General features: G+C 41.8%; 1 protein-coding gene across 14 annotated transcripts in view; it reads right to left on the bottom strand.

The window, feature by feature from the left end:
* Window positions 1-12,302, bottom strand: part of MACF1 (microtubule actin crosslinking factor 1) — a 341,652-nt gene that overhangs the window by 153,016 nt on the left and 176,334 nt on the right. For all 14 annotated transcript variants that reach the window (XM_060019755.1, XM_060019769.1, XM_060019756.1 and 11 more), the window contains 8 exons: window positions 11,723-11,827; window positions 10,856-10,951; window positions 9,268-9,393; window positions 6,623-6,775; window positions 5,013-5,167; window positions 1,396-1,522; window positions 813-996; window positions 227-396 (listed from right to left, as the gene is read on the bottom strand). In XM_060019755.1, coding sequence (XP_059875738.1) covers window positions 227-396; window positions 813-996; window positions 1,396-1,522; window positions 5,013-5,167; window positions 6,623-6,775; window positions 9,268-9,393; window positions 10,856-10,951; window positions 11,723-11,827 — 1,116 coding nt within the window. The remainder of the gene's footprint in view (window positions 1-226; window positions 397-812; window positions 997-1,395; window positions 1,523-5,012; window positions 5,168-6,622; window positions 6,776-9,267; window positions 9,394-10,855; window positions 10,952-11,722; window positions 11,828-12,302) is intronic.

Below are 12,302 nucleotides of genomic sequence, written 5' to 3'. Positions count from 1 at the left end.
TGCCTTCCCAACTGTGTAGGAAACTAATCAACATTCAGCAATATCCTGGGAGCTGAAACTACGCTCTTCCATGGGTGAAAGGCATTTACAGACTTCAGGGAAGAATTCTGGAGTACGATTGCCATGAGTCTGCTGCCTTATTCCTTAGGATCCAGACTCTCTTGCCCTCCAATTCATTCTGAAACTGTTTACTCTGCATCCAGCACCCGCTGCTCTTAGGGCTTACCTCTTGTTCTGCGATCCTTAATGCACTGTCCTGCCGGGCATCTCTGTCAGCCCTAGAGCTGGCAGGGGACTGAATTCGTTTGATTAGTCTCTGTTCACAGTCCTCCAGGCGCAGCCGGATATTCTTCAGCTCTGAAATGTACATCTTGGCCACAGTTTCCTCTTTGTCCTCTGTGAATGCACAAGCACAGAAGACCATTAAGCACGACAACAGAGATCAGCAAACCTGAGAACAACACTGGTTCCAGCAGACCTGATATTCCATGAATGAAAGCAAGGCCTTATGTGGGGAACCTTCTGCCTGTTCCCAAACTCCCTGCATCATATACTACTCTTTAAGGATCCAAACGCGTAATTTCCACAGGAAAATGTGATAGGTTGATAAGCAATAATGAATGAAATATAGCCTCTTCTTCCATGATCTCATTTTGAGAATTCATCTCTACAAGTTTTTCTCTATCTCAAGTTTTTTAGCAACTCAAGTGGTAAAAAGGTGGTGATGATGCTGTCTAGAGTATATGAAGGGTCCAGCAGCACCCTTCAGGGCTCCCATTCCACTTCCCTCTCCCTCTTCCCAAGGCACACACCATTCTCCATGGACTTCATCAGGTGCTGGAAGTGGGTTTTACAAGCCTCCACCTCCTCTTCCAAGCGCAGACGATCAGCCACTGAGAAGAGCGCCGAGTCACGGCTCTCCTGCAGAAAGTCTTCGTAGTGGGCCTGCAGGTTCTTCATAACCTGGTGGTACTCCCCAGGTGCTGAGGAGCGGAGCTGCAGAGAAAAAGCCAGAGGACATTTCGGTGGAATGGGAACGTAATACAAAATAGTGCACAAACCATAATTATAAACATGCTGACTTTTCACAAATTGAACCTGTCCATGAAGTCAGCATTCAGATCAAGAAACAGGACGTTACTAGTATCTGAGAAGCACTCTTTGTGCCCTCTTGGATGTAAGCCTTAATGATGGTTAATTCACCAGTATTCCCCTACTCCACACACTTATGCAAAAGTTTCTGGTTCCTAAGAGCCTCAAGCCCCTAACCCCAAAACAGTATACCTGACTCCATTTTACACCAATCGGGTGAGGAGGAGTCTCACAGTAAGAAGTTCCTTCCGAAAAAAAACCTGCCAATAGGTTATGAGCCTGCGGTAAAGCTGTCATAATTACCTTTTCCAGGTTCCAGGTCTTTACAAGGTCAAGGTCCTTCCTCAGATAGTTCCAGGAGATAAGGCTTTTGGTGTTAACATGTAGCTGATGCCAAAGGGCCATCACCTTCTGATAAGACTGCTCCACCCTACAAACAACACAGAACCTGGCTATAGCTTTTCTAAGGCTTCAGCTCCACACTAGAGACCTTCTAAGGAAAAAATGTGATTGCCTTAGCAGAACTGAGCTTATATGCTGAGCAGAGAAAGGCAACAAGTCAAATACTAACAACACAGGAATCTTTAGACCTAAATAAATTGAGATGCTCAAGCAATTTGCTACACTATTCTATACATTATGTCAGCACATATTTAGCAATCTCATAAATGTTACCTGAATGTAATATAATTATGAGAAGTTAGAGAGAGGAATACCCAGGGAAAGCAATGATAGAGAAAAATAGAGACAAAATAACTCCATTTGAAATTGCTGAAAAATGACAACAATGATTAAAAAGCGATTTGCTGTGTTCTATATTTTTACAAAACTGCTAAAATGTTTAAAAGTTAATAGCAATTTAAGAAGTTCACCTGGCATATAAAACGAAACTTGTAGTGTGAAGGGCTTGAGAAGATCTTTTTCTTAGCATCCCATGCCTAACTCAATCTCAACTTACGGATGACTTACAAACTCAGATACACAGACACACTCGACACACACCAAATTACCTTGAATTTCTTCAAGTTAAGAAATGTAAGATATATAGAATAGGATGGAAAACTAGAAGCTAGGATGTCAGACATTAAACCCATTAGTTTATCTTTGCATTTTCCAAAAATCCCACTAAAATGACTGTAAGGTTGAAATAAAAGTTCAGGAAATCTCAAAGAAAAATAAAAATACAAAGAAATAAAAAACAGAAAGAAAATAAGAGAAAATGAGAGAAACAGTTAGGAGGTCCAATAGCTGACAAATGGGAGTTCTTGAAAGTGAGAACAGAAAACAAACATAGAAAAGGAAATAATTAAAGAAATAATCCAAGAAAAATTTCCCCAGATCTGAAAGATATGAGTTTCCAGTTTGTGTTCAGGGTTAGCACAAGAAAGGCTCACCTGAAGACACAGCATCCCCTTCAAAGATTAAAGACAGAGAGGAGTTTAAAATCTTCAGAGAGATAAAGATTTCATTCAAAAGGTTAAAGTGTCAAACTGTCCTGTATCACGACTGTGATAGAGGACACAATTCTATGCATTTGTCAAAATAACAGTATTGCTCACTACAAAAGGGGAATTTTACAGTTACATAAACTTAAAGAATGATAATCGTACTGTACGTCTCAACAACAAACCCTGGATGCTGGAAAACAGTGGGACAGAGCCTTCAAGGTTCAGACTGAAAAGAATTTCCAGAAGAATTCTGTAACTGACCAATTCATTATGAAGGGAGAAGAAAGACATTTTCAGATATGACAGGATTCAAAAAATTTACTTCTCCTGCACTTTTTTTCAGCAAGCTACTGGAGAGCGTACTCTCCCAAACCAGGAAATAAACCAATAAATAAGACTTAGAATCTAGGAAGCAGAGGGTCCAACACAGAAGAGATGTAAAGGGAATCTTCAGGGTGAAGATGAAGGGAAATGCCAGGGAGGCAGTAATGAAGCAGGCCTACAGAGCAGGTTCAGACTGGAAAAGGAAGACAGAATGGTTCAGAAGAGACGTTTCCAAGAGAAAATAAAATTGAAGATTACCTGGTGTTTGGCCACACTAAGAAGGCTTTTACAGTAAAATAGGAGAGTTTGGGAATAAATTCATAAGATACAAATAGACAACTAAGCAAACTTAAAAACAAAACAATTATCAGCTCCAAGGAAACATAAAGTTATACAAAATAATTTGTTCATACATATATTCAATCACCTAACTCGTTCATTCTTTTCTTTAACAATCATGTATTGAGTACCTACTACATGTCAGGTTCTAGGTGATGAGGATACAGAGGTAAACAAAACAGACAAAAATCTATTCTTTTAGAACTTCTAAGGGGAGGAGAAAGGCAATAAACAAATTTATAATCTTTTGGACAGTATTAAGTGTTCTGGAGAAAAATAAAGTGTTCTGATGGGGAGAGGAGATAGAGAGTGATAGGCAGTGAGTGGGGTGGTAGTATATGAATGTGATTAGATGAACTAAAGATGTGAGGGAGTGAATCACGTCAATATATGAAGCAAGCAGAGGAAATGCAAAGGCCCTGAGGCAAGAGTATGCTTGTGGTGCTTGAGAAACTGGAGCTGAGCGCAAGCAAGGACAGTGGCAAAGGATGATTTAGAGAGGTAAGACATGCTTGGGTAAGGCTTACAATATGCCCTAGAGTACTACGCAGTTCAGCTGTAAACAACTTAATGTAAAAATAACAAACAAGATACTGATTTTAAACAAAAATCATGACATAACTACATTTGGAAGATGGGTAAAGGAGAAGTGAATTACAGGTGTGTAGAAAACCATTAATTTCCTAGAGTAAGAAGTCAATAATTTCCAAAGTTGAAAAAAAATTAAGTAACAGGAAAAAAATCACATTATTTAGACATTTGATGTTAAAAACCAGAAAAATCTGCTCAAAGAGTTGAAAATAGTTCACTCTGGGAAGCAGAACTCTGGGGTGGGGGAGATGATTGCTAGTTTTTACTATAAGTTTCGTGGTATAATTCAACTTTTTAAAATCTTTATACGTATTTCAATGAAATATAAAGAAGAAAGTTAGCTGTCAGTACAAAAATCAACTATTGAGAGTAAACTGTTTATAACCAAGAATTATTTAAAAAAGAATTATCACTGTTCTTTACCCATTCACCTGTTGACGGACATTTAGGTTGGATCCATGTGGCACATATACACAGTGGAATATTACTCAGCCATAAAAAGAAACGAAATTGAGTTATTTGTAGTGAGGTGGATGGACCTAGAGTCTGTCATACAGAGTGGAGTAAGTCAGAAAGAGAAAGACAAATACCGTATGTAATGCATATACATGGAATCTTAAAAAAAGAAAGGAAAAAAAAGGTACTGATGAACCTAGTTGCAGGGCAGGAATAAAGAGGTAGACATAGAGAATGGACTTGATGACATGGGGTGGGAAGGCGAAGCTGGGGCAAAGTGAGAGTAGCATCAACACATACACGCGACCGAATGTAAAATAGCTGGCTGGTGGGAAGCAGCAGCATAGCACAGGGGGATTGGCTCGGTGCTTTGCAATGACCTAGAGGGGTGGGATAGGGAGGATGGGAGGGAGGCTCAAGAGGGAGGGGATATGGGGACATGTGTATGCATATGGCTGATTCGCTTTGTTGTGTAACAAACTAACAAGGTATTGTGAAGCAATTATACTCCAATAAAGATTTTTTTTTTTTTTAAAAAAGAATTATCACTGAATATATCTCAATTGACCATAGCATTTACTGAAAATCTACTATGTGGCTGGCAGGGCAAGACTTGATATCGTAATAGGAGGTCTTTCCCAAAAGAATCTTCAAAACTTGGTCTCTCTGTTCAAAATCACAAACGCAGATTCATAACCTCCATCAGTTCACCCAGCCAAAGAGCAGAGGTGGAAGTACAGAGTGGCAGTTGAGCTGAGTTACCTGCTGGCCATCTCAATGGCATCCTTATTGGGTGGGGGGATAAGGAAGCAGACTGATGGTACCATTGCCTCATTCCCTGTGGGGCTGATCACTTTCCACTTGGTCCTCTGTGAATTATCTTCCAACACACACTCATCATTCTTGCAAATAGTGATCTGAAGAGACAAAGTTACAAATCATTGCTAATGGATAAACCAACAACCTATTATTACCTGGTGGCTGATCCCAAGGCTACGAAATCCTTAAGGAAAAATTGTTTTGGAGATCTCCAATCATTTGGAGATCACCTAGGGAGAGTTTCTGATTTAGACAAAAGGATAATGTGTATAAATAAACAACCTAGGGAAGGTTGTGAAATGAAATAAATCAAGTGTTTATTAAATGCCTGTTACATGTCAAGTAACACAGTATATGAAATTTATAAGGAGACTGTAAGACCTGCAAGAGCAATCTCTCTGAACCTACAACCAACAGGGTAAAACTTAAAGGGACATAATACTCACAACTCTGTATTTCTGATACTTCCTCCTCCTCCCTTCCTGTCACCCCACCCAAATCCCTGAAATGTTTAAGCCTTTGAAATCACCAATTCTTTCTCTTAGGAGACGAGTAACCAACAATATCATCTCTATTTTATAGACAGAAATACTGAGACAAAGAAAAGTACAGGAAAAGTTCATTTGTTCCTTTGTATAACAAATATTATTGAGCCTATTAGGTGCTTGGAAGTATGTCATGCCATTAGAGGTAAAAATGGTAAGCCAACAACCATGGTCTATATTCCACATATTCTGATGCACTATTTGGTTACAACACTGTGTGACAAATGCAATTTACCAGGGAATGCATGGAAGGCACGAGGCCCAGTCTTGGTTAGAGAGGTAAAGAGATTATTCAGGACCTTAAAGCCACATTAAGGAATTTAGACTTTCTACACAGAAATGGGGAATTGTTGTAAGACTTAGGCAGGGGAGTGATGGTTAAAAAAAAAAAAAAAAAAAGTCACGCTGGACTTCCCTGGCGGTCCAGTGGTTAAGACTCTGCGCTTCCACTGCAGGGGGCATGGGTTCGATCCCTGGTCAGGGAACTAAGATCCCACATGCTGTGTGGCGTGGCCAAAACAAAATTAATTAATTTTTAAAAAGACCATGCTGGTGGTAGGATAAAGAATGCATTGAATGGGTAGGCTGATGTAATGATCCAAGTGAAAGAAACTTAGGGTCTAACTTGTAGTAGCAGCAGGGACAGAAAGAAGTACACTTGAGGGATACTTATTTACAAGGTATTGATACTACTGACTTGATAGTCCTACTAGCTGTGGGGACTAAGAGGAGAGGAGTCATGGATCTCTCCCAGCTGCTACAAAGCACCGTTTCTATCTACACTTAGGCTACTGGGTGGATAATGATGCCAATTACTGAGGCAGGGAGCAGGTCAAGATCATAGAGTTGAGGCTTATTTTTTTCATGATAGAAGAGATTTGAGCATGTTTAAGTTCTAATAGAAGAGCTCTATCATTTGACCTTTCCCTGTTACCATAACCCTAACTGAAGGCTTCCCTTCTCCCTTGCTTCCTTCTGGAGCGGGAAGTACCCTTTCCACCTCCTCACCTCGATCTGCCGGTAGTCACAGATGGCCTTGATGGAAATGGTGCTCTTTAGCACGTGGTCGGGACTGCGTGGCTTTAGCTGAACAATGGATTTTGATCTCCCAACAAGACTGGCAACGGAACTCTTGGACTGTATAAGCTGCTCCTTTTCATCCTACAAAATGGGAAGAAAACGAAAAAGACATTAATGTTGCTCCTTGGGAGACTCAGTCAACAAAGAAAACTGAATGCTCCACTCCCTCCGAGAATGTCACTTCTCGGTTAAGTAGGGATCCTTGGTGGAGCCATCTTAGAAACACAGGGATAAAGAAAACAGGAGAGGATGCTTCTGTCTGCTACCAAGCGCTTTTATACTCAAATTCTGCAGCTTTCTCCCTGTGTCTTTTTCAATGAAACATAAAGCCACATGCAAAAACAAATAATAAATAAATTAAAAAAAAAAGAATTTCTAGCTGCCAAATACAGCTATACAGCTAACAAAGGATTTTGCCAAATAAGGTTCAGAGAACATGGAAGTTAAAAACCATGATAATAACTAGGCTGTGGTTGTTATTATTATTAAATTTCTCACTGGTAGAAGCCAGTTCTTGCCTCTCTGCTTAGGAGAAGTTAGAGTTATACTCTTTTACATTTTTTTTTAATAATGTTATCTCCCAAGCTCTATTACAAATATTTTCCTTTATTAAATTGAATCAAACTTTCTAGAGAAAGATCTTAGCTCTTCAACCAACAATCTATAAACCAATGCTGTTGGTGAAGGTACTGGGACAAATGACTTAAGGTTTACCTTTTAGAGTCTTGTGTGCTGTATTTATATAAATTTGATTGATTTGAAAGAGGTCTCATGCAAAATTGAAATACTCAAGTCTCTGCAAACCCAATTTTCTTAAAAACTAATGAAGTTCTTGTCAACGAAATGGGTAGCAATCTACTACCAATTCCATTAAAGAGTAAAAGATAAGCTTTATCTCTTAACCAGGATGTTTCAAGCCCATTTTGAGGTATAAAAAAGTCCCCAGAAGAGGGCTTTCTTAGGATGGAAGTGGATGTGATGAGAGTAAAGAGTTAATAATGTTAAGAAATGCCATTAAAGAATTAAGAATATGCAAGTAAATAAAAAAGAAATGCTTAAATAAACTACCTGTGCCTGTCCCCGGGAGCATGATTGGAAGAAATACAACTTTAACTTATTAGTTAAGAAAGAGGAATGGAATAGGTCAGGGAGACAGCCACACTGTTCCATTCTTGAGAGCTGGTCTACCCATTTCAGTTTCCTTGCAATAAAGATGTCAATTTCTGTCTAACCCACAGCCAAACGTCTCAAGCTCCAGAGACCAAGTGCTCAGCGTGGTAAAAGGTCTGAAAAGAACCAGAAGCCACAACAGATGCTCCCGAACCTGACGGACAAGCTGAGGACAAGCTGAGGAGCAGACCCAGGTGACTTCATGCCCCGATGACGCCGCCAACCCGATGCCCCTGACCTGGAGAGGAGGGAACAGAGCAGCGACCCTCGAGAAGAGAAGATATGACAACAATTGCAGAGGAGTTACCCTATGACAGGAAGGTACTCTGTGGGAGGGAGGAGATAATAGCCACGGATTATTAGATTCCTCCTTCATACCTGATGTACCTCTAAGAGCGACATTCTAGAGACAACATCGGAAAAGTCAGGTCTTTACCCTTCATTCCAAATTAATTAAATTCACAGGTTATTTGCTCAGGTGAAACACTGAATCTAAACCCATTCATAGCTCTACAATACCTGAAAGTGTTTTTTAAAAAATCAACTCATGTTCACTAATTCCCAAGTCTCACCCACGAATAAAATGACACTGTTTTGGGTTATTCTGGTTCTCTTATTTATAATTTTCTACTGAAATGTGAGACTACCCGCATTTCTCACACAGGAAAAGTAATTTCCCTATTACCTATACATTTCCATCTTAATCAGAGTTGTAGCTGGAGCCCTGTCTTGCGAACTCTCTAATATATGCTCAATAACTATAAGTAGTCTGCTGGTGATTTGACTACCACCACCCCTGAAGGAATAGTTCACTGGAGAAAATAAATGTAAAACTGATCTGGATTAAATACTACTTTCAAAACTATTTTTAAAAAGTTAATACCACTACATAAATAAACTGAGCAAATACTGCATTACACCTACATAAGACTTTAATGTTTCAAATACCTCATCATTACCAAAAGAAAATTCCCAAGGAGGAAACAATTGGCTCAGGTCTAGTTCATTGGTGTTTTGTTTTATTCTCTTTGCGTGAGAGAGTGAAAAAGAATTTGGTGTCAGCTAATCCCGTCAACCCTATTTTTCATGCTCTACACCCCCATCTTTGGCTCCAACGACTGAATTAAAATAGGAACAATGCAAAGAAACTGTGCTGAGCACTACGTGCCTCAGGGGCACATGGCTAGGCCCTTACTTCAACAGCATACCCAAAGGACTCATTAGCAACTTCTTTAAGAAAAGAGAAAAGGAAAAGAACAACACAGATTAAACTCTAATTGAATGTGAGCCAAACTTTGTAATGGTGACCCACAGCCCTGGCACTTTCAAGGATATAAAGAGCAGCAGCTGAAAGGGTTTACTCTGTTTCTCAGAAGCAATCATCCCACTGATGCAACACCCACCATGGAGTCCTGCAGCAGGTCCTCCAGGCGGGACAAGCTGGTGCTGTGGTCGCAGGAGTACTTCCGTTTGATGGATTCTTGGAGGTTCCTCAGGAATGACTCCAGGTCTCGAGCGTCACTGAAGAACTGTGGGGATAAGAGGGAGGGGTGCCTTGTGCTCAATACATCACAACACCAAGATGATAATGGAGAAAAAACAACCTTACCGTGCCTGCTGATTACACAATCCTGGATTACAAAATGCCATGCCAGGGAAACAGTAGTGACAACTGCCACAAAGCCCACTGAACCCAGTAGAACACTTAGTCTGCTTCACTCCTCAGAAATCACTGATCTTTCCCCTTGAGTTTTGGCTAGTGGCAGCACTTGACTGTCAGGTTTATTTCATAAAAAGCCTAGAGGTTGAGTATCTCAATTCATTGATATGATTACAAAATGATCAGGGAGCTTATATAATTAAGAGCAAATCCAAAAAGAGATAACAGCTTATTTCCTCTTCCCACCCTCACCTGAAAACAAGCAGTATGTTCTTTTTTTTTTTTAATTTATTTATTTTATTTATTTATTTTTGGCTGCATTGGGTCTTTGTTGCTGCATGCCGGCTTTCTCTAGTTTCGGTGAGTGGGGGCTACTCTTCGTTGCAGTGCGCGGGCTTCTCATTGCGGTGGCTTCTCTTGTTGCGGAGCATGGGCTCTAGGCATGCGGGCTTCAGTAGCTGTGGTACGTGGCTCTAGAGCACAGGCTCAGTAGTTGTGGCGCACGGGCTTAGCTGCTCCATGGCATGTGGGATCTTCCTGGACCAGGGCTCGAACCCGTGTTCCCTGCATTGGCAGGCGGATTCTTAACCACTGCGCCACCAGGGAAGCCCAAGCAGTATGTTCTTGATGTAGCAACAGATTAAAGAAAAAAAAACCAAAAAAACAAAAAACGGTTCTAATATTTTACAGCCCCTCCCATCAGGAGGTGGAGTCTATTTCCCCCCCCACCTCCCCGAAGCTGGGCAGGGGAACATCACTAGCTTTAGTCAATGGCACATTAATACACGTGAGAGCAGAAAAAAATGCTTGTGCACCAGGGCCTGCCTTCTCTGGCTGCTTGTGAAACACAGGTATTCTGTGAAGGAGCCTAGGATAGCCTACTGGATGCTAGAGACTTGCATGTGGACTTGTACCCCATCACCCCAACCAAATGTCAGATGTGTGAGTGTCACCATTTGGGGCCAACCAACCCCCAACCTGCCTGCCCACTGCCTACAGCCACGTGTCACCCAGGCAAGATGAATAAAAGCCTTCAGCTGGGCTTAGCCCAGACTGCCAACTCACAGAATCTTGAGCCAACGGTTGTTGCTCTAAGCAACTAACTTTTGGGGTGGTGGTTTATACAGTAAAGGGTAACTGATATAGATGTGTTTCTAACCTCACCCCTCCCGTGTACATGCCTGCAGGCACACACCAACACACGCAATCACACTCACAGTCTCTTGCCTGAATGAAAAAAAATATTCTCCTCATCCTCTCTGCGCGCGCGCGCACACACACACGCACACGCGCGCACACACACACACACACACACACAATAGCCCACGTACCTGAAAGTAAGCAGTATTCTCTTTCACATGCTGCTCGACACACAAGCACAGCTGCTTCATCCACTGCAACTGGGACTGGACAGCAGCACTGTAAGCCTGCAACAACCAGGTACACGGACAGAAGGGCATAGGTTTAACAGACCTGCTACATATGTGTGATGCACTCTTCCAAGTACACCTCTGCTAATGCCAGAGAGGCCAACAGAGGATAAGTGGAGATACCTGACTGGCATCTGCTCAAAGCTTCCCACGAGACAGAGGTTTGTCTTTCATCCAACATGGTTTTATTAGAAAGGGTTACCCAGAAAAGGCCTCTTCCACACTCATTTGCAACTAAATGACCTGGTCAGCAAAACCCAGGCCTAGGCCAGTCTCTCCTGGCTTCCTCCACTGAATCTCTTCTCTGAACACAGGCACCACACCAAAAGGCACACAGAGTCTGTCTAGACAGTTATCTGAAAAACTATGGTTCAGAATTCCCTGGCAGTCCAGTGGTTAGGACTCCACGCTTTCACTGCTGATCAGGTTCAATCCCTGACCAGGGAACTAAGATCCCACAAGCCTCACGACGTGGGAGAAAAAAAAAAAAAAAAAAAACTTAAAAATAAGAAAAAATACGGTTCAAGTCACTTTCCCCGTGAAGCAAGGAGTCAGTATCGTTTCTGTTGTTTCACGTAGTATCCTCCTTAGACTATTAACAAAACTGTTTGCAGTCTTTTGGGGGCTGGGAAGAAAAGGGAGAAGACCCAAGACACATGACTCCCTGACACTTGGTCCAAGTCCCTCAGCAGAGCTAAGTCTCTGATTTGAATACTTGTATAGTAACAACCTCTGAGCACTTGACCCTCACACCTTCAAGTCACACACCTCCACAGTCTGCTTGGCTGGGTGGTTCTCAAGTGACAGCAGCTCGGCTGTATCTTGTAGAGACCGAAACACGTCCTGTTTCTCCTCCAGTTCCATTGTCAATTCCTGAAAATTGAATTCAGTTTTATTCAGTAAGTGCTGTTAAGGGAGGAGTAGCAATAAAGAAAAAACTGTGCTCCCTGCCCTACTTTATAGGAGTCCGCAACCCAGGGTTAGTGCCAAAATGAGAGTCATAAACAGTACACGCCAGAGGATTTCAGAGAAGAGCACAAGTGCTGGAATTACAGGAGAATGATTCAAAAGGATATGGGATCTGAGCCAGGCCTGAGTAAGTGGGGTCACACAGCATGAGACTGAAGGCAAGAAAGGAGGGAACGTGGCTGGTGTGGATGGTTCAGGTCAGCACCCACAGAACACGGTACCCGATCCGCATCCCCGACTGGCTGGCTCCGCTCAGACTGTACCCTCAGCTGCAGTGCCCTGCTCCGCCTCTATATTCCGTTAACACTTTAGGACCTGGTTTAGATGCCAGCTCTTCTGTGCAGCTGGGTACTGATCCTCTCTATCAGATTTGACCCCT

This window comes from Delphinus delphis, chromosome 1 (genome assembly GCF_949987515.2).
Source record: "Delphinus delphis chromosome 1, mDelDel1.2, whole genome shotgun sequence".
In the NCBI taxonomy this organism is placed as follows: Eukaryota; Metazoa; Chordata; class Mammalia; order Artiodactyla; family Delphinidae; genus Delphinus; species Delphinus delphis.
Note: the sequence above shows the minus strand (reverse complement) of the source record. Positions and strands in the feature narration are given on the sequence as shown.